The sequence below is a fragment of the Chiloscyllium plagiosum genome, chromosome 24 (genome assembly GCF_004010195.1).
Source record: "Chiloscyllium plagiosum isolate BGI_BamShark_2017 chromosome 24, ASM401019v2, whole genome shotgun sequence".
Classification (NCBI taxonomy): domain Eukaryota; kingdom Metazoa; phylum Chordata; class Chondrichthyes; order Orectolobiformes; family Hemiscylliidae; genus Chiloscyllium; species Chiloscyllium plagiosum.
The window spans coordinates 51,776,414-51,797,377 of record NC_057733.1 but is presented as its reverse complement, the minus strand read 5'-3'; the positions used below and the strand labels follow the sequence as shown (position 1 = coordinate 51,797,377).

Genomic DNA, 20,964 nt, shown 5'->3' with positions numbered 1-20,964 from the left:
CTAGAAAAGTTGATGAGGGTTGAGCTGTGGATGTGGTGTATATGGACTTCAGCAAGGCATTTGATAAGGTTCCCCATGATAGGCACATTCAGAAGGTCAGGAGGAATGGGATACAGGGGAACTTAGCTGCCTGGATACAGAATTGGCTGGCCAACAGAAGACAGCGAGTGGTAGTAGAAAGGACATATACTGCCTGGAAGTCAGTGGTGTTCCACAGGGCTCTGTCATTGGGCCTCTACTATTTGTAATTTTTATTAATGACTTGGATGAGGGGATTGAAGGATGGGTCAGCAAGTTTGCAGACGACACAAAGGTTGGAGGTGTCTTTGACAGTATAGAGGGCTGTTGTAGGCTGCAGGGGGACATTGACAGTATAGAGGGCTGTTGTAGGCTGCAGGGGGACATTGTCAGGATGCAGAGATGGGCTGAGAGGTGGCAGATGGAGTTCAACCTGGATAAGTGCGAGGTGATGCATTTTGGAAGGTCGAATTTGAAAGCTGAGTACAGGATTAAGGATAGGATTCTTGGCAGTGTGGAGGAACAGAGGGATCTTGGTGTGCAGGTACATAGATCCCTTAAAATAGCCACCCAAGTGGACAGGGTTGTTAAGAAAGCATATGGTGTTTTGGCTTTCATTAACAGGGGGATTGAGTTTAAGAGCCGTGAGATCTTGTTGCAGCTCTATAAAACTTTGGTTAGACCGCACTTGGAATACTGCGTCCAGTTCTGGTCGGTCTATTATAGGGAAGATGTGGATGCTTTGGAGAGGGTTCAGAGGAGGTTTACCAGGATGTATAGAGGGGATGTCAGAGGCTGGTTCTTTACACAGAGAGTTGTGAGAGCATGGAATGCTTTGCCAGCAGCAGTTGTGGAAGCAAGGTCATTGAGGACATTTAAGAGACTGCTGGACATGCACATGGTCACGGAAATTTGAGGGTGCATACATGAGGATCAATGGTCGGTACAACATCGCGGGCTGAAGGGCTGTTCTGTGCTGTACTGTTCTATGTTCTATGTTCTAAGATGAGTCTTTTTTGTTGTCTCCTGTTTTGTGAAATTTCAAATGTCATATACAAAATACCCTGCAAGGACTGTAACAAACATTACATTGGACAGATAGCAGAAAACTAGCTATCAGGAAACAAGAACACCAACTAGCCACCAAAAGACATGACCCACTATCATGAGAATCCTTACATACAGATGAAGAAGGACACCACTTCGATTGGGATAACACATCCATCTTAGGATAGGCTAAACAGAGACACACATAGGAATTCCTAGAGGCCTGGCATTCAAACTGAAACTCCATAAAGAAACACATTGATTTGGATTCCATTTACCAACCTCTGAGAAAAAGAACCGGAAATGATATCACCCACCTTAAGAGACCAAGACACATAAATAGAAAGTGGGGCAGAACACCAGCGCTTCACTGGAGGCTCACTGATGATGTTACCTAGCATGGTGATGAAACATCTGAAAACCGGAGGGTCGGTGTGGACTTGTTGGGCTGAAGGGCCTGTTTCCACGCTGTAAGTAATCTAATCTAATTTAATCTAATCTAAAACGTGTGGGGGCAGTATGGTGGCTCAGTGGTTAGCACTGTTGCCTCACAGCACCAGGGTCCCATGTTTGATTCCAGCCTCGGGCGACTGTCTGTGTGGAGTTTGCACATTCTCCCTGCCTCTGCGTGGTTATTCCTCTGAGTGCTCTGGTTTCCTCCCACAGTCAAAAGATGTGCAAGTAAGGTGAATTGGTCATACTAAATTGCCAATAGTGTTAGGTGCATTAGTCAGAGGGAAATGGGTCTTGGTGGGTTACTATTTGAAGGGGTGGAGTGGTCTTGTTGGGCCAAAGGACCTGTTTCCACACTGTAGGGAATCTAACCTAACCAAATATGCCAGCTCAGCAAGTGAACCTCAACCTGAGCTACAAATCTTCTCAAAAATCGCAATCTACTGGGTGGAACCAATTAATGCAAAAAGGTACGAAGGAGTAAATTTACAGATAAATTAGAGTTACAAAATATAGTGTAGAGAGAATCAGGGTGTTCAATTATCTGAACAATGACTTGAATAGTCATAATGAAGAGGACTGGATGGGAAAGGAAAGGGTTTCTGCTGGTCTCAATGCTTTGTACTGCCACTTGCATACTCCTGACCTCTCTCTTAAGCAATAGTTACTCCCCTGTCTCAAATCTTCATAGCCTGCAGTTTCATCCTTTGTCTCATCCATGCTTTAACATTAAAACATACCTTTTAATCTACCTCTCAGATTTGAAGTATTGCAAGCAGAAACAACTCATTGGTACAAACATCCTTCTCTATCTACTTTCCTCAGATCCCTTATCTTCTTTGAATATCACCCCATTACCATGTATTTGTGATGTCCTCTGAATTCCCATTTTCTGAACAATATGCCTTTAGCAAATGCCCTATATTCAATCCTCATAACCCTCTCCTCAATGAATTAAGAGCCCAAGATGATGCTGAGCTTTTCTTCTATTGCTACTGCAATTTACAAGGATGTTCGCAGGACTGGCGAGTTTGAATGATAAGAATAAACTGGGACTTTTTCCCCATGGGGCATCAGAGGCTGAAAAGTGACTTTATTGAGGTTTATAAAATCATGAGGGGCATATATTAGGTGAATAGCCAAGGTATTTTTCCAAGGGTAGGGGAGTCTAAAGCTAGAGGACATAGGTTTAAGATAAGAGGGGAAAGATTTAAAATGGATCTTTTTCACAGAGAATGGTGCATATATGGAATGAGCTGCCAGAGGAAATTGTAGAGGCAGGTACAATCACGACATGTAAAAGATATTTGATACATGAATGAGAAAGGTTTAGTGGGATATGGGCCAAATGCAGGCATGGGACTAGTCCAGATGAGGAAACATGTCTGGCATGGGTGACTTGGATTGAAGTGTCTGTTTCTGTGCTCTGACTCTATGATCCCACTTGTTTAGGCAGGACTCTCTTTAGTAAACCATTTTATCTGTCCAATATTCTCTCTGCACATGGTGTCCTCCTTCTGGCTTATGATCTGCCCTTGATATTGAAGCAAGCTGAATTTAGAAAGTTCACTGATGCACGTGTAACTATGAAAGTGCTTGTCAGGGTAGATGCTACAAGATTGTTTCCCTGCCTAGAAATCTAAAGCACAGGGCCACTGCCTCAGGATAGGGGGTCAATATTTGAGGACTGAGAGGTTAATTTGCTTCAGAACATTGTGAATATTTGGAATTGCCTACCTCAGAGGATAATCGTAAGACCAAGATATAGGAGCAGAATTAGGCCATTAGCCCCATCAAGTCTTCTCCACCATTCAGTCATGCCTGATGTTTCTCAACCCCATTCTCCTGCCTTCTCCTCGTAATCTTTGATCCCATCTAAATAAACTTATTGACTTTTGGCCTTTACAACCTTCTGTGGCAATGAGTTTCACAGATTCTTTGCCCTGTGACTGAAAAAATTCCTTTTCATCTCTGTTCTAGAGGTCAATCCTTCACTCTGAGGCTACGCCCTTGGGTCCTAGTCTCTTTTCCACGTCCACTTGATGCAGATCTCTCAGTATTCTGTAAGTTACATTGATCTTTCCCCTTTTAAACTCAGTCGACCCAGAGTCCTCAACTGCTCCTCATAAGACAAGCCTCTAATTCCTGGGATCATTCTTGTAAATATCCCCGGGATCCCCTTGAAAGCCAGCACATCCTTCCTTAGACGCCGGGCTCAAAGTTACTCATAATATTCAAAATGTGTGCTTTTCTAGCACCACACGTTTTGAATCCTGAACGAAGTCTTCTAAATCCATTTGTGTTTCAGATTTCCAAACACTTTCCCTGTTTAGAAAATAATCTGCACCTCTATTCCTCCTACCAAAGTGCATTACCTCACACTTTCCCACACGGTATTCTATCTGCCACTTCGTTGCCCATTCTCCTAGTCTATCCAAGTCCTTCTGCAGTCCAAGCCTCTTCACCTCCTCAACACTACCTGTCCCTCCACCTATCTTTGTATCTGCAATAATGCCCTCAGTTATTTCACCCAGATTGTTAATATATAACTTGAATAATTGTCGCAACACTGACCTCTGTGGAGGAATGCTAGTCACCGGCTGCCATCCTGAGAAAGATCTCTTTATCCCCACTCTCTGCCTTCTGCCAGTGAACCAATTCTGTATCCATGCCAGATGTATTTGAATATAATCGAAAATTTACACTGGGGCAGATGATCACCAATGCCTGTATTGAATGGTGGAGCAGGCTTGAGGGGATGTATCATCTACTCGGGCTATTTTTTGTTTTTCTTGGTGCACATGTTGAGAACTGGATAACACAGCTGTAAGTTGACTGGTGGAAGAAACGGTGGTAATATGAGGAAAATATCAGTGAGTAGTTGAGATCTGGAATATATGCCTGAGCTTGTGATCAAAGCAGGTTCATCTGTGAGCTTTAAGAAGAAATTGAATAAGCTTCTGAAGAGGAAAAAAGAGATCACAGAACTATAGGGAAAGGATGAGGGGTCAGCTAGCTTAATTGCTGTTGCAGAGGGCTGGCACAGATTGTCGAATAACTTGTGCACTGTAACCGTTGTAAACCTGTGAATTGCAGTTGTGGCATTTTTACAGTACAGAAGAATACCCTTTGACCCATCATCTCTATGCCATTTATCAAACATCTATTTGTTCTAATCTCATTCTCTAGCATTTGGCTCATAGCCTTGTAGGTTATAGCATTTCAAGAGTTTACCTAAACAGTTCTTAAATGTATTGAGAGTTCCTGCCTATCATTTTCTAATACTCCTATTCCTTACCTTAAAACAGTGCTCTCTGCTTATTGTCTCATTTAATAAGAGGAAAAGTTTCTTCCTGCTTGTCTGATTGATGCCCCTCATTTTTATTTTATATCTCCATTGGTCCCTCTTCTCTCCTCTATCCAACTTTTGCCTTTGTCCCAACATGAATTTTGAGTTCCCTGTCTCTCCTAGCACTTTGTTTTGAGAATGCAAAACAAATGTTGGAGCTTTCTCTCTCAAATGAGTGCAAACACACACAAATGTGCTTTTAAAAGAGTGGAGCATTTTATTAAATGATACTTTGGATCTTGTGTGCTTTAGCTTTTAAGGAACAATTGGCCCAGTGGTTAGCACTGCTGCCTCACAGCGCCAGAGACCTGGGTTCAGTTCCCACCTCAGGCAACTGTCTGTGTGGAGTTTGCACATTCTCCCTGTGTCTGTGTGGGTTTCCTCCCACAGTTGAAAAATGTGCAGGTTAGCTGAATTGGCCATGCTAAATTGCCCATAGTGTTAGGTGAAGGGGTAAATGTAGGGGGGTGGTTTGCTCTTCGCCGGTTCAGTGTGGACTTGTTGGGCTGAAGGGCCTGTTTACACACTGTGAGTAATCCAAAATCACCAATTCAGTGGATACATGTATTGTAAACTTTTTAAAATGTTTAGAGCTGTAGATTTAGACATTGAAATTTTAGTTATTGCAAAACATCTTTTTCTGAAAACATTTTGAACAACTTATAGAAAATTTACTTTCTCATAATACCCATACAACATTGAATTTCAGTGTCCAGATTAACAATAGAAAGTTCCCTTTCGAACACCATCACTAATAACAAATGGACTCAGGAAAGAAAAGTTTTCATAATGGTAAGTTTCTTGACGCCCTTCAGATGTCTTGTAAAGCGGCTATAACAATGCTAACTGGCATATAGTGCAGCAATAATATGTAAAGAAATAGTACAGTATTAAGTAACTTTTGAAGATTAATTACTTTATATGCGTTAAAAGGACAGCTATGTGCATGGAAGTGCAGGTGTTGACCTTTAGTCTGCTTATCAAATTGTCAACAGAATTATTGTACATAGCCTGTTCTTTTGAGCTTTCATTTTTATTGAAGAAGCAACCATGGCAGAGAATCATACCTTTCAACCCTGGGACTATGTTGTTTTTGCTTTAATCCTCTTTGTATCTGCTGCAATTGGTCTTTTTTGTGCTTTTAAACGTGGTAGGACTGAGCACCAAACAACAGAAGAGTTCCTGTTAGGAAACCGGTAAATAGGATTTAAACATTTTTTGGAACAAATATGAGTTTTGAAATTAAATTTCCATTGTAAAGGTAAAATAATTAAATATAAATAATTAAATAATTTTAATGTAATTAAAATATCACGTTATGCTTTTTTCATCAGACAGCTCTCTGCATATCCAATTGCTCTTTCATTGGCTTCTAGTTTCTTGTCTGCTATAACAGGTTTGTGTTTCAATTACTCTAAAATATTTGATCAATAGATAAGATAAAGATATTTACATTACATCGCAAATTGATGTGCACCATTTAAAATTGAAGTCAATATAGTTGATATCACAAATGTGTACTTTTAACACTAATATAAGATGCATATTGAAGTAAATATATAAAATTAACCAATTCCTTCAGTCATTATTTTATTAATGCCAGTCTTCTATAAATTCTTATAAGAAAGAGAAACTACAAAATAAATAATTTAAATTGTGAACCAAAATTAGGTTGAAAACCATAAAGCCTTTATAGTTGATAATTGTTTGACTTATTATTGCACAGGGATCCACAAATCTCACTGTGCTGCAACTTTCTGCAGTCCTCCTCCATTTAAATAACATTCGTCTCCTTTAATCATCCTGCCCAAGTGTGTAGTTTCTCATTTTCCCACATGATATTCCATCGATCAAGTTTTTGCCCACTCACTTAACCTGTCTATATCTCTCTACAGATTTTTGTGTCCTCTTTCACCACTAGCCTTCCGACCTATTTTTGTGTCATCCACAAACTTGGCAATAGTATATTCACTTTCATCATCCAAGTCACTAATATATGTTGTAAATAATTGTGACCACTGCACTCATGCCTGTGGCACTCCATGAGTTCCTGAATGTCCCTTTATTCCAAATTGCTGACTTCTGATCATTAGTCAATCCTCTATACATGCTCATATATTACCCCTAAAACCATGGGTTCTTGTTTTATGAATAACCTTATATAGGGTATCTTATTGAAAAACGTTTAGAAATTCAAATATTGGGTACTAGGTACCTCTTAAAACATCCTGAACGGTCACCATTCAGCCTCCAACAGTCCAGGGAACAAAGCCCCAGTCTATTCAGCCTCTCCCTACAATTCAAACTCTCCAGTGCTGGCAACATCCTTGTAAATCTTTTCTGCACACTCAAATTTAACAACATCCTTCCTATAGAAGGGCGATGCGAATTGCATGCAGTATTCTAAAAGTGACCTCACCAAAGTCCTGTTTAGCTGCAATATGTCACCCCAATTCTTATACTCTATCTTTTGACCAATGAAAAAAGTGTGCTAAGTGCTGCCTTCACCACCCTGTTGATCTGTGACTCCACTTTTAAGGAACTATGCACCTGCACTCCTAGGTCTTTTTGTTTGGCAACACTCTCGAGGGCCCTACCATTAGGTGTATAATTCCTGCCCTTGTTTGCCTTGCCAAAATGCAACATCTCACATTTATCTAAATTAAACTGCATCTGCCACTCATTGGCCCGTCTGATCACGGTCTTAGGGGTGCCACAGTGGCTCAGTGGCACTGCTACCTCACAGCGCCAGAGTCCCAAGTTCGATTCCAGCCTTGGGCGACTGTCTGTGTGGAGTTTGCATATTCTCCCTGTGTCTGCGTGGGTTTCCTCCAGGTGCTCCGGTTTCCTCCCACAGACCAAAGATGTGCAGGTCAGGTGAATTGGCCATGCTAAATTGCCCATAGTGTTAGGTTCATTAGTCAGAGGGAAATGGGTTTGGGTGGGTTCCTCTTTGGAGGGTCGGTGTGGACTGGTTGGGCCAAAGTGCCTGTTCCCCCACTGAAGGGAATCTAATCTGTTGTACTTTGATATTCGCCACTACACCATCTATTTTGCTGTCATCTGCAACTTACTAACTATACCTGCTATATTAACATCTAGATCATCTATATAATTGATTAAATGCAGTGGACCCAGCACTGGACCTTGTGGTACACTGTTGGTCACAGGCTTCCAGTCCAAAAAGCAACCCTCTGTCACCTTGCACTGCCCGATTGTACCTCCTACCAAAGATTTACAAACCTGACTTCCCAGGTCGACCCATTGTCTCAGCCTGCAACTGTCTCAGTGAACTCATTTCTGTCTACCTTGACATCGTCCTGTCCCCCTTAGTCCAGGAACTCGCCTACATTTGGGACACTACAATGCCCTTCACCTCCTCCCCGGTCCTCAAAGCCTCATCTTCATCATGGACATCTAGCCCTGTACACATCGATCCGCCATGACAAAGGCCTCCAAGTCCTCCGTTTCTTCATCTTACGCTGTCCCAACCAGTACCCTTCCACCGACACCCTCATCCGCCTGGCTGAACTGATCTTTACCCTCAACAACTTCTCTTTCCAATCCTCCCACTTCCTCAAAACTGCATGGGACCCAGCTATGCCTGCCTCTTTGTCGGGTATGTGGAACAATCCATCTTCTGCAGTTACACTGGCACCACTCCGACCTGTTCCACTGTATCGGTGCTACCTTATGCTCCCATGAGGAGGTTGAACAGTTCATCAAATTTACCAACACCTTTCACCCTGACCTCAAATTCACCTGGACCATCTCAGATACTTCCCTTCCCTTCTTGGACCACTCCATATCTGTCTCTGGCGACCAACTTACCACGGACATCTACTACAAGCCCACCGACTCCCACAGCTACCTAGACTACACCTCCTCCCACCCTACCTCCTGTAAAACGCCATCCCTTATTCCCAATCCCTCCACCTCCACTGCATCTGTTCCCAAGATGACCAATTTCACCTTAGAAAATCCCAGATGGCCTCCTTCCAAGATCGCAATTTCACTTACCACGAGCCCTCCAGCGCCTCTCCTCCATTTACCACACCACCGCCCTTGAACCCCACCCCTCCCAACACAGCAAGAACAGAACCTCCCCCCAGTTCTCAGCTTCCACCCCACCAACTTCCACATACATTGCATCATCCTCTGTCACTTCAGTGACCTCCAAACGGACCCCACCAGAGATATATTTCTCTCCCCATTCCTATCAGCGTTCCCGAGAGACCATTCCGTCTGCGACTTCCTCGTCAGGTCCACGCCCCCCAACAGCCCGCACCTCACTCCTGGCAGCTTTCCTGTCACTGCAGGAAGTGCAAAATCTGCGCCCACACTACTCCCCTCACCTCTGTTCAAGGCCCCAAAGGATCTTTCCACATCCTAGAGACATTGCACCTGATGTGGTCTCCTCTACATCGGGGAGACAGGACGCCATCTTGTGGATCGTTTCAGAGAACATCTTTGGGATATCCAAACCCACCAACCTCACCACTCCATGGCTGAACACTTCAACTCCCCCTCCCACTCCATCAAGGACATGCAGATCCTGGGCCTCCTCCACGGCCAAACCGTTACCACCCAACACCTGGAGGCAGAACGCCTTAAATTCTGCCTTGGGACCCTGAAACCACACGGGATAAATATGGATTTCAACAGTTTCTTCATTTGACCTCAGAATTCCCTTTAACAACTTACCCAGCACTGACTTAAGTCTCACCAGTCTGTAATTTCCTGGCTTTTCCTTCCAGCCTTTCTTAAATAATGGCACCACATGAGCCAACCTCCAATCTTTAGGCACCTCTCCCATGGCTGTTTATGTTACAAATATCTCAGCAAGGGGCCCAGTAATCACTTTCCTAGCTTCCCACACAGTTCTGGGAAATACCTGATCAGGTCCCACGGATTAATCTACATTTAAATGTCTGAAGAACTGCAGCATCTCCTCTTCTATAATATGGACTCATTTCAAGGCATCACTGTTTATTTCCCTAAGTACCCAAATTTCTATGTCCTTCTCCACAGTAAATGCTAGCATGAAATATTTGTTTTGTATCTCTCCCAGCTACTGTCCACACATAGACGGCTATGTTGATCTTTAAGGGGCCTTATTCTCTCTCTAGTTACTATTTTGCCCTTAATGTACTTATAGAATTTCTTTGGATTCTCGTTAACTATTTTCCAAAGCTATCTCCAGTCCCCTTTTGCCCTCCTGATTTTCCTCTTAAGTATATTCCTACTGCCCCTATACTCGATACCTGCCGTCTATACTTGATATATGCCTTTTTCTTTTTCTTGACCACAGCCTCAATTTCACTAATCATCCAGCATTTCCTATGGCTACCAGCCTTGCCCTTTACACTAACAAGACATACTACCTCTGAACTCTTGTTATCTCATTTTTTAAAGGAATGAGAGGAACAAATCTGCAGGTAGATTGGGGAGACTTGCAGGAACAATAGGGTTGTCATATTAGGGGATTTTAATTTTCCTAACATAGACTGGGACTGCTAGAGTGTGAAGGACTTAGATGGGGTGGAATTTATTAAGTGCGTTCAGGAACCTTTCCTTAAGCAGTATATACAGGGTCCTATTGGGGAAGGGGCAAAACTCTACCTACTCTTGGGAAATGGGGCAGGACAGGTGACAGTATGGGGAACACTTTGGGACAAATGACCATAGTTCTAATAATTTTGAAGTAGTTATGGAGAGGACAAAACTGGTCCACAAGTTCAAGTTCTAAATTGGGAGAAGGCAAGTTTTGATGGAATTTGACGGGAGCTTGCAGGGGTTAATTGAAGTGGTTTGTTTGTAGGCAAAGGGACCTCCAGCAAGTGGGAGGCCTTTAAAAGTGAGATAGCTAGAGTTCAAGGTCTCTATGTTACTGTGAGAGTGAAAGGCAAGGTTGACAGCAACCTTGGATGATGAGATATTGAGGCTTTGATCAGAAAAAAGAGTATGGCTCAGAAACAGGCATTAGGAATCCCTGGAGTTATGTCAGAGATACTGGAGTTTACTGAAGAAAATCAGGAGGGTGAAAAGTGGGGACGAGATAGCCTTGGCTGAGAAGATTAGGATGAAACTAAAGAGGTTCTTTTAGTGTATTAAAGGAAAAAGAACAACTAGAGAGACAATATGACTGCTCAAGGACCAAAGTGGACATGTATATGTAGAACTGTAGAAATTGGGCGAGGTCTTCCATGAATACTTTCCCTCTGTGTTTACCATGGAAAAAGACATGAAGACTTGGGAACTTGGGGAAGTTAGTGGTCATATCTCAGGGACAGTCCCTATCACAAAGGAGGATTTGGATGTGAGCATAAGAAATATACTTAGTAAGTTTGCAGATGACACCAAAATTGGAGGTGTAGTGGACAGCAAAGAAGGTTACCTCAGACCACAATGGGATCTTGATCAGATGGACCAATGGGCTGAGGAGTGGCAGATGGAGTTTAATTTAGATAAATGTGAGGTGCTGCATTTTGGGAAAGCAAATCTTAGCAGGACTTATACACTTAAAGGTAAGGTCCTAGGAAGTGTTGCTGAACGAAGAGACCTTGGAGTGCAGGTTCATAGCTCCTTGAAAGTAGAGTCGAAAGTAGATAGGATAGTGAAGAAGGCTTTTGGTATGCTTTCCTTTATTAGTCAGAGTATTGAGTACAGGAATGGAAGGTCATGTTGCGGCTGTACAGGACATTGGTTAGGCCACTTTTGGAATATTGTGTGCAATTCTGGTCTCTTTCCTATTGGAAGGATGTTGTGAAACTTGAAAGGATTCAGAAAAGATTTACAAGGATGTTGCGAGGGTTGAAAGATTTGAGCTATAGGGAGAGGTTGAATAGTCTGAGGCTGTTTTCCCTGGAGTGTCAGAGGCTGAGGGGTGACTTTATGGAGGTTTATAAAATCATGAGGGGCATGGATAGGATAAATAGACAAAGTCTTTTCCCTGGGGTAGGGAGTTCAGCACTAGGGGGCATAGGTTTAGGGTGAGAGGGGAAAGATATAAAAGAGACTTAAGGGGCAACTTTTTCATGCAGAGTGTGGTACGTGTATGGAATGAGCTGCCAGAGGAAATGGTGGAGGCTAGTACAATTGCAGCATTTAAAAGGCATCTGGATACGTATATGAGTAGGAAGGGTTTGGAGGGATATGGCCAGGTGATGGCAGATGGGACTAGATAAGGTTGGGATATCTGGTCGGCATGGACGAGCTGGACCAAAGAGTCTGTTTCCGTGCTATACATCTCTATGACTCTATGTATTAGAATGTATGAAGGTGGCTAAATCTCCCAATTCTGACTAGATATATCTAAGAACTCTACAAGAGGCTAGAGGAGAAATTATGGGACCCCTGGCTGATATTTTTACATCATCATTAGCCAAGGGTGAGGTCCCACCAGACTGGAGAGTAGTGAAGTTTGTGATCTTCCTGAATTAGGGTTGCAAAGAAAAACTTGGGAACTATAGACCAGTAAGCCTAACATCTGTGGTGGGTAGGTAACTTGAGAAGATTCTAAGATATACATGCATTTGCAAAGATGGGGTTTGATTAGGAATAGGGTGAGAGTGTGGTGCTGGAAAAGCACAGCAAGTCAGGCAGCATCCAAAGAGCAAGTGAATTGATGTTTTGGGCAAAAGCCCTTCATCAGGAATTGTCAGCATGGCTTTGTGCTTGGGAGATCATGCCTCAAATTTGCTAGATGAAGTTACTAGGAACATTGATGTGAGCAGGGCAGTAGACCTAGTCTATATGGATTTCAGTAAGGCCTTTGATAAGATTCCACGTGGTAGGTTGCACGGAATCCAGGGGGAGCTCGCAAGTTGGATACACAATTGTCTTGATGATGGAAAGCTGAGGGTAATAGTGGAATGCCTGTTGGCCTGGAGTCCTATTACTAGTGGTGTGGTTAAGTTCGGTACTGGGCCCATTGCTGTTTGTTACCTAAATCAATAATTTGGATGACAATGTACAAAGCATGATTAGTAAGTGTGCAGATGATATTAAAATAGGAGGTATCGTGGACAGTGAAGAAGGTTATCAGAATTTGCAGCAGGACCTTGATCAGCTGGGGAAGTAGATCAAGAAATGGCAAATGGAGTTTCTTGCTGATAAGTATTGCACTTTGGAAAGTCAAATCAAGGCAGGAATTTCATGGTGAATGGTAGGGCCTTAAGGAGTGTAGTATAATGGGGAGCCTTAGAGTTCAGGTGCACAGCTCTCTGAAAGTGGAGTCACGGGTAGACAGGGCAGTGAAGAAGGACTTTGGCCTTCATCAGTCAGGGCATTGAGTGTAGAAATTGGGAAGTTATGTTGCAGTTGTACAGGACTTTGATGGGTCTGCACTTGGAGTATTGTGTTCAGTTTTGGTCACTTTGCAATAGCAAAGAGTTATTAAACTGGAAAGAGTGCAGAAGAAATTTATAAGGATGTTGCCAGGATTCAAGGATCTGAGTTATAGGGAGAGGTTGGAGAAGCTAGGAAGTTTTTCTTTAGAGCGTGGAAGACTGAGAGGGATCTTAAAGAAGTGTATAAGATCTGAGAGGTACGGATAGGATGATGCACTCAGTCTTTTTCTCAGGGTTGGAGAGTTGAGGACTAGAGTGCATTAGTTTAAAGTGAGAGGGGAAAGAATAAAAGGGAACTTAATGGGCAACTTTTTTACAGAGGGTGGTACGCATATGGAATGAGCTGCCAGCAGAAGTGGTTGAGGCCGGTACATTAACAACATTTAAAAGACATTTGGACAAGTACACGGATAGGAAAGGTTTAGAAAAATATGGGCCAAATGCAGGGAAGTAGGGTTAGGCATTTTTATTGGCCTGGGTCAGTTTGGCTGAAGGGCCTGGTCTCTGTGCTGTAGGACTCTGACTCTAATTAGGAAGAATTGATATGATTTTGTCAAAGGGAAATCATGTTTAACCTGATGAGCCTGACACTGTGGCAAAGAAGGGAAGGGAGCAGAATAGAAAAGTACTAGTGGTAGGGGACTCGATAGTTAGGAGAATAGACAGGAGATTTCGTGGTCAGGATCGGGTTCCGGGACGTCTCCGATCAGATGTATGAGGTTCTAAAAGGGGAGGGCGAACAGCCAGAAATTGTGTTACATACTGGCACTAATGATATAGTCAGAAAAAGGATTGAGAATATAAAAAGTGATTTCAGGGAGTTAGGATGGAACTGCAAAGCAGGACAAACAGAGTAGTGTTCTCTAGTTTACTACCGGTGCCACGAGATAGCGAGGTGAGGAACAGAGAGCTTAACACGTGGCTGCGCAGCTGGTGTAGGAGGGAAGCCTTCAGATGTGTAGATAATTGGGATGCCTTCTGGGGAAGGTGGGACCTGTACAAGAAGGACTGGTTGCATCTGAACTGGAAGGGGACCAATGCCCTGGGTGGAAGGTTTACTTGAGTAGTTTGAGAGGGTTAAAAGTAGTATGGCGGGGGGGGGGGGACCTTAGCTGCATAACGGAGGTGAGAGTTGATGCAGGTGAGGCAATAACAAGAGGTAGCTTTTCCAGTAATTTCTGTTTTAGTTTCAGATTTACAGCATTGCAGTTCTTTCAGTTTTTTTATTTAGGTAAGCTAACCTGTGAATTGGGAAAATAAATATGACAAATTATTGATTAGATAATTTCAGATTACAATTTTGAAAGTTTAAACAGTTTTAGATTAAGGAAATACTTAGGATTACACTGGATATTGGTCCAGCTCCTGGGAAAGTATGAATATAGATTGTAGTAAAGCTTAACTTCAATAGTGAGGACTAGAGATGAAATGGCCTATTTTAAAATATTTTGGGAAATGAAATAAGGGGACAAAGGAAACTTCAGAAAAGCATTGATCATGATTTTGCTAAAACAAAAAAGATGAAGGATTGAGTTGAAGAGACAAAAGCTGTGTGTCCAAGCATACACTAGAGGTGCTGTTAACCTTTCACTAGGTCTGGAACTTTTCAAATTTTGGCACTTTTAAAATTATGAAGACTTGAGTCTCATTTGAGTCTCCTTTAGGGGTTTACTACAGGCCCCCCAATAGCAGCAGGGAGATTGAAGAAAGCATAGGTCGACAGATTTTAGAAAAGTGTGGATGTAGTAGGGTTGTTGTAATGGGTGACTTTAACTTTCCCAATATTGATTGGAACCTCCTTCGAGCAGAAGATTTGAATGGAGCTGTTTTTGTAAGGTGTGTTCAGGAGGATTTCCTAACTCAGTACATTGACAGGCCGACGAGGGGAGAGGCCATTCTAGACTTGGTGCTCAGAAACGAGCCGGGGCAGGTATCAGATCTTGTGGTGGGAGAGCATTTTGGTGATAGTGACCACAGCTGCCTCACATTCTACATAGCTATGGAGAAGGAGAGGATTAGGCAAAATGGGAGGATATTTAATTGGGGAAGAGGAAACTATGATGCGATGAGACATGAGTTAGGAAGCATGGACTGTGAGCAATTGTTCCATGAGTAAAGGCACTATAGATATGTGGAGACTTTTTAAGGAACAGTTGTTACGAGTGATGAATAAATATGTCCCTCTGAGACAGGCAAGAAGGGGTAAGATAAAGGAACCTTGGATGACGACAGCGGTGGAGCTTCTCGTCAAAAGAAGAAGGTAGCTTACATAAGGTGGAGGAAGCTATGGTCAAGCTCAGCTCTAGAGGATTACAGGTAGGCGAGGAAGGAGCTCAAAAGTGGTCTGAGGAGAGCCAGGAAGGGACATGAGAAAGGCTTGGCAGAACGGATTAGGGAGAACACAAAGGCATTTTACACTTATGTGAGGAATAAGAGAATGGTCAAAGAAAGAGTAGGACCAATCAGGGATAGCATAGGGAACTTGTGTGTGGAGTCTGAGGAAGCCCTAAATGAGTTTTTGCTTCTGTCTTTACAAAAGAAGCAAACTTTGTAGTGAATGAAACCTTTGAAGAGCAGGTGTGCATGCTGGAATGGATAGAGATAGAGGAAGCTGATGTGCTGAAAATTTTGTCAAACATTAAGTCGCCAGGCCTGGACCAGATTTGTCCTCGGCTGCTTTGGGAAATGAGAAATATGATTGCTTCGCCACTTGCGAAGATCTTTGCATCCTCACTCTCCACTGGAATTGTACCTGAGGACTGGAGAGAGGCAAATGTAATTCCTCTCTTCAAGAAAGGAGAAAGGAAATAGGGAAATCCCCAGCAATTACAGACCAGTAAGTCTCATGTCTGTTGTCTGCAAGGTTTTAGAAAGGATTCTGAGGGATATGATATATGACCATCTGGAAGAGCATGGCTTGATTAAATGCACTTCCAACAACTTAGCCACTATCGAAGTCAGACTTACTGCTCTATCGTTCCCCAGACTTCTCTTGCATCCCTTCTTAACTAAATGCACAACATTTGCCATTCTCCAGTCATCTGGCACCTCATCTGTGGTTATAGAGGATACAAATATTTCTGCAAGGGGATATGCAATTTCTTCCCCAACTTCCCACAAAGTCCTGAGATAAGAGATCAAGTTCTGGACCTGTATCCATCTTTATATTTTCTAAGATCTCTATCACTATCTCTTCTGTAATGTGAACTGTTTTCAAAACTTCAATATTTATTTCCTTGAGTTCTCTAGCCTCCATTTCTTTCTCCTCAGTAAAAACTAACACAAAATATTCATTTACTATCTCTTCATCTCCTGGAGATGGAGAATGACTGCAGAGTTTGACGTTAGAAAGAATCTAGGTGTTCTAGCGCATGAATAACAAAGTTTGAATGCTGTTTCAGCATATAAGCGATAAGGCTGATGGGCTGTTATCATTTATTATGAGAAGAATTGAATGCAAAAGTAAGGATATTATGTTTCAATTATATGTGACACTTGTGAGACTGTGTCTCAAATACTGTATGCAGTTTTGGTCTGTTGTATTTAGAATGGATGTAAATGCATTGAACATGATTCAGAGTTTGTTTCTAGATTAATGCCTGGCATAAGTGTGATGTCTTATTAGCAGACGTTTGGGCAGGCTGAATTTATTTCCACTAGAGTTAAAACAGTGAAGGGTCATTGGGTTGAAATGTATAAATGCTGAATGAACTGACAGGATGGATGTGGAAAGAGTGTATCATCTTGTGGGTTTGTGCAGAATTAGGGGCACTGTTTTAAAATTCAGGTTGCCCTTTCAGAACAGATATGAGGACTTTTTTTTCTCAAACGTTTTTGAGACTGAGGTGGTAGATTTTCATTAGGCAAGACAATCAAATGTTATTGGGGATAGATGGGAATGTGGATTTGAAACACAAATGGATCAATCATAATCTTATTGATAGTGGAGTAGAATCTGGAGGCTGAATGGTCTACTTTTGCTTTTATTTTGTTTGCTCAAATAACACAAAATAAACTGGTATAACTTGGTTAAATATTTGGTCATCCACTTTAGTTGAAAGAATAGAAAAGCAGATTATAATTTAAATGGAGAGAGACTACTGAATACTGTTGTTGAAAGAGATTTGATAACCTTCCACAAAAATAAACTAATGTTAGTGAGCTGGTACAGTAAGTAATTAGGTTGGCCTCCATTGTAAGTAGAAAAGGGAAAAAAATTATTACAACTGCCATTGTTATGATCATGTCGAAAGTACTGGATACATTTTTGGTCTCCTTAAGGAGAGATATTCTTGCACTAATTTTTTGTGGATTGTCAGTTTGATGTGGTGGAACGTGTGCCTGATGATCCCTTGAAAGACTCCGGCCTGAAACGTCGATTCTCCTGCTCCTCGGATGCTGCCTGACCTGCTGTGCTTTTCCAGCAACACACTCTCAACTTTGATCTCCAGCATCTGCAGACCACAATCTCCTAATGCCATCAAGAGGTCCTTGCTCCCAGTATGGTTACCCATGGTAACAAAATCTGATGGAGGTACCAGGTAGAGGTTCAGACAAAAGCCTTCAGTGCAAATTAGGTGAGGGAAGACCAGCACAAGGTGGGCCTGGTTACTATGGCTTGACATGTCATTGAATCCTGACCTACCACCTGTGAAGATCATGTCCACAATAAGGCACTTAATGTTCTAAATCCAGCTGAAGTGTGTAGCTTAGGGATGATATATCTAATCATCTGGTGACAGAGCAGTCCTTTCAGGACGCCCTCTGCTCACTCCATGTAGGTGACAGGTGAGAAAACGTGCCCAAGCTATTGACTGATCAGCTTTCTCCCAACTGGAGAACTACATCCTGCAGATTCACCATGAGCTGGAGCAGGAGAATGAGACAGAAACAACTTTTTTTAATTAATTCATGGGTTGAGGACATTGCCAGCTATACTAGTGTAGTGATTGGAATGAGGGCCCTGATTTGGGGATATTAATCTGGACCAATCATGGACCCCTGGCTGACAGATATAAACAGAAGTCTGAGTGTTTTATTTCCCCCTCTAACTCCATGTTGATTTAATCCTTGCCCTCCCCTCCACTGTTTTTTGATCACGCAGCATTGCCCTTTGTCAAGAAGGGCACAGCTTGTCAGTGGCCACTCTGGTGTTTCCTTTCTTCCTGGTGGTGGAATATAAATAAAGATTTGCGCACTTGTTGTTCTTCACTGTGTCCTACACCTGCACACACTTCTCCACAACATGGATGCTGGGGAAAAATAAGCACTACCACTGTTAGGCGGTAGTATGGGGGAAAATAAAGAAAAGAAAACAAAAAAAGGAAAAAAAAAAGAAGTGTTAGAGATTCACATTATTCTAGGGATTGGCTGTTAACTAGCTGGTCAGAGTCCATGGACTGTGCATGCGTAAATAATAACGACATGCGACAGAATAACGGCCTTCAAGGAGTTATTTCAGTGGTGATGAGAGAAACCAGCATGGTCCTCAAGAGAATTTGCTCACAGCAATTGTCTTTTGAGTTGAGGTAAGCATTTCTGGCATCATGCCTTTATTTTGGAAGCTTGACTCATTTGATTCTGCTGTCGAAAACTGGGCCCAGTATGTGGGGAAGAAAATGCATTTTTTCCCAAGCAAATGACATTAGAGACATTAAAATCAATGAGTAATTCTGCTGATTGCTTTTATTCAACTAATTTTGGGATGTGAATGTCACTGGCTGGCCAGCATTTGTTATCCGTCCTTCGTTGCCCTTGAGAATGTGGCTGTGAGCTGCTGCCTTGAACCGCTGGAGTCAATCTGCTGTGGGTTGATCCAAAATGCCATTAAGGAGGGAATTCCAGCATTTTGACCCTGCAACAGTGAGGGAATGGTGATATACTTCCAAGTCTGGATGGTACACAGCTTGGAAGGAGACTTGATGGTTGAGTTCCCACATCTCTGCTGTCCTTGTCCTTCCAGATGAAAGTGGTCATGGGTGTGAAAGGTGCCATCTGTGGTTGTTTGGTGAATTTTTGCAGTGCATCTTGTAGATAGCAGTTGTTTGTACTGAGTGTTGTTGGTGGATGGGGCAGATGCTTGTGGATGTAGTGCCACTAAGGTAAACTGCTTTGTCCTGGATTGTGTCAAGCTTATTGAGTATTGTTGGGGCTGCATTCATCCAAGCAAGTGGGGAGTAATTCCATTACACTCCTAACTTACACCTTGTAGATGGTGGACAGGTTTTGGGGAGTCAGGAGGTAAGTTACTTGCGGAAGTATTCCTAGCCTGTGACCTGCTCTTGCAGCTACTGTGTTTATGTTGAGTTTCTAGTCAATGATAACTTGAAGGATGTTGATGAGGGGAATTCAGTCATAAGAGCAGCATTGAATGTCAAGGGGCGGTGGCAGATTGTCTCTTATTGTCAATGTTCAAGCCTGGCATTTGTGTGGTGCAAATATTACTTGGCACTTATTAGCCCAAGCCTCGATATTGTCCAGGTCTTGTTGCATTTGAACATGCTTTGCTTGAAGTCGCGAATGAAACTGAACATTGTGCAATCATTGGCAAACATTCCCACTTCTGACCTTATGATAGAGGTGAAGTGGGAGATGGCATGGAGCAGGATGACACTAGGCACATGGACACACAAGATGGCTGCCGGACCACAATATGGAGAGAGACAGCAGAGCAAACACAGACACTGCCTGGGGCAACCAGAATGCCAGTACAATGCACTAACAACCTAGTTGATTTGTTTAAGGCAGATAGGAGAGAGAATACACATGAATAGCGTACACTCCCCGCCGATGTGCCTGGGTCCAGCCAACACCTTTAATAGAAATGCTAACAGTCTTATACAGACTCAGTACAGAGTGATAATAACCAAGGCTGCAGTAATCATCCTTCTCAGGAAGAGCAATTAGTGCCCATTACTACAGCAATAGACTTCAGCGCAGACATTGAAACTGATAATGTCTGTGCTGAAACTGACAATGACCGCGCTGAAATTAACAAAGGTTGCGCTGGAACTGACAATGACTGCACTGAAACTATTAACTATTTACAATAACCAAACGATATTACAAAGACAATAACCTTTTCACTGATCTATTATATTACAAAATGTATAAAAGTATATATGTGCTCCGGGTGGAGAGAAGACTCGCAGCTGACCACTGTGCTGTTGATGTCTTTCTCTCCCCGGAGCTCCGGTATTTCCTTGTACAATAAACTCTGTCATTGAACTCCGACTCTGACTCCGAGGCTGGTGATTATCCCCACAACAGAGGGAAGATCATTGAAGTAGACCCACAGCATTTTATTTGGTTATTAGGAGCTTAACTTTCCCTGAGACACCAGATACTAAAACCTTTCAAGAGTCATAGAGTCATAGAGATGTACAGCATGGAAGCAGACCCTTCGGTCCAACCTGTCCACGCCGACCAGATATCCCAACCCAATCTAGTCCCACCTGCCAGCACCCGGCCCATATCCCTCCAAACCCTTCCTATTCATATACCCATCCAAATGCCTGTTAAATGTTGCAATTGTACCAGCCTCCACCAGATCCTCTGGCAGCTCATTCCATACACGTACCACTCTGTGTGAAAACGTTGTCCCATAGGTCTCTTTTATATCTTTCCCCTCTCACCCTAAACCTATGCCCTCTAGTTCTGGACTCCCTGACCCCAGGGAAAAGACTTTGCCTATTTACCCTATCCATGCCCCTCATAATTTTGTAAACCTCTATAAGGTCCCCCTCA

At 42.7% G+C, this 20,964-nt stretch overlaps 1 protein-coding gene across 1 annotated transcript in view; it reads left to right on the top strand.

The window, feature by feature from the left end:
- The first annotated feature begins 5,917 nt into the window (after positions 1-5,917).
- The window catches only part of LOC122562359 (sodium-coupled monocarboxylate transporter 1-like), a 131,838-nt gene continuing 116,791 nt past the window's right edge, over positions 5,918-20,964 (top strand). Inside the window, exons 1-2 of the mRNA XM_043715235.1 lie at positions 5,918-6,063; positions 6,202-6,263. Of these exons, the coding sequence (XP_043571170.1) occupies positions 5,918-6,063; positions 6,202-6,263 (208 nt within the window). The remainder of the gene's footprint in view (positions 6,064-6,201; positions 6,264-20,964) is intronic.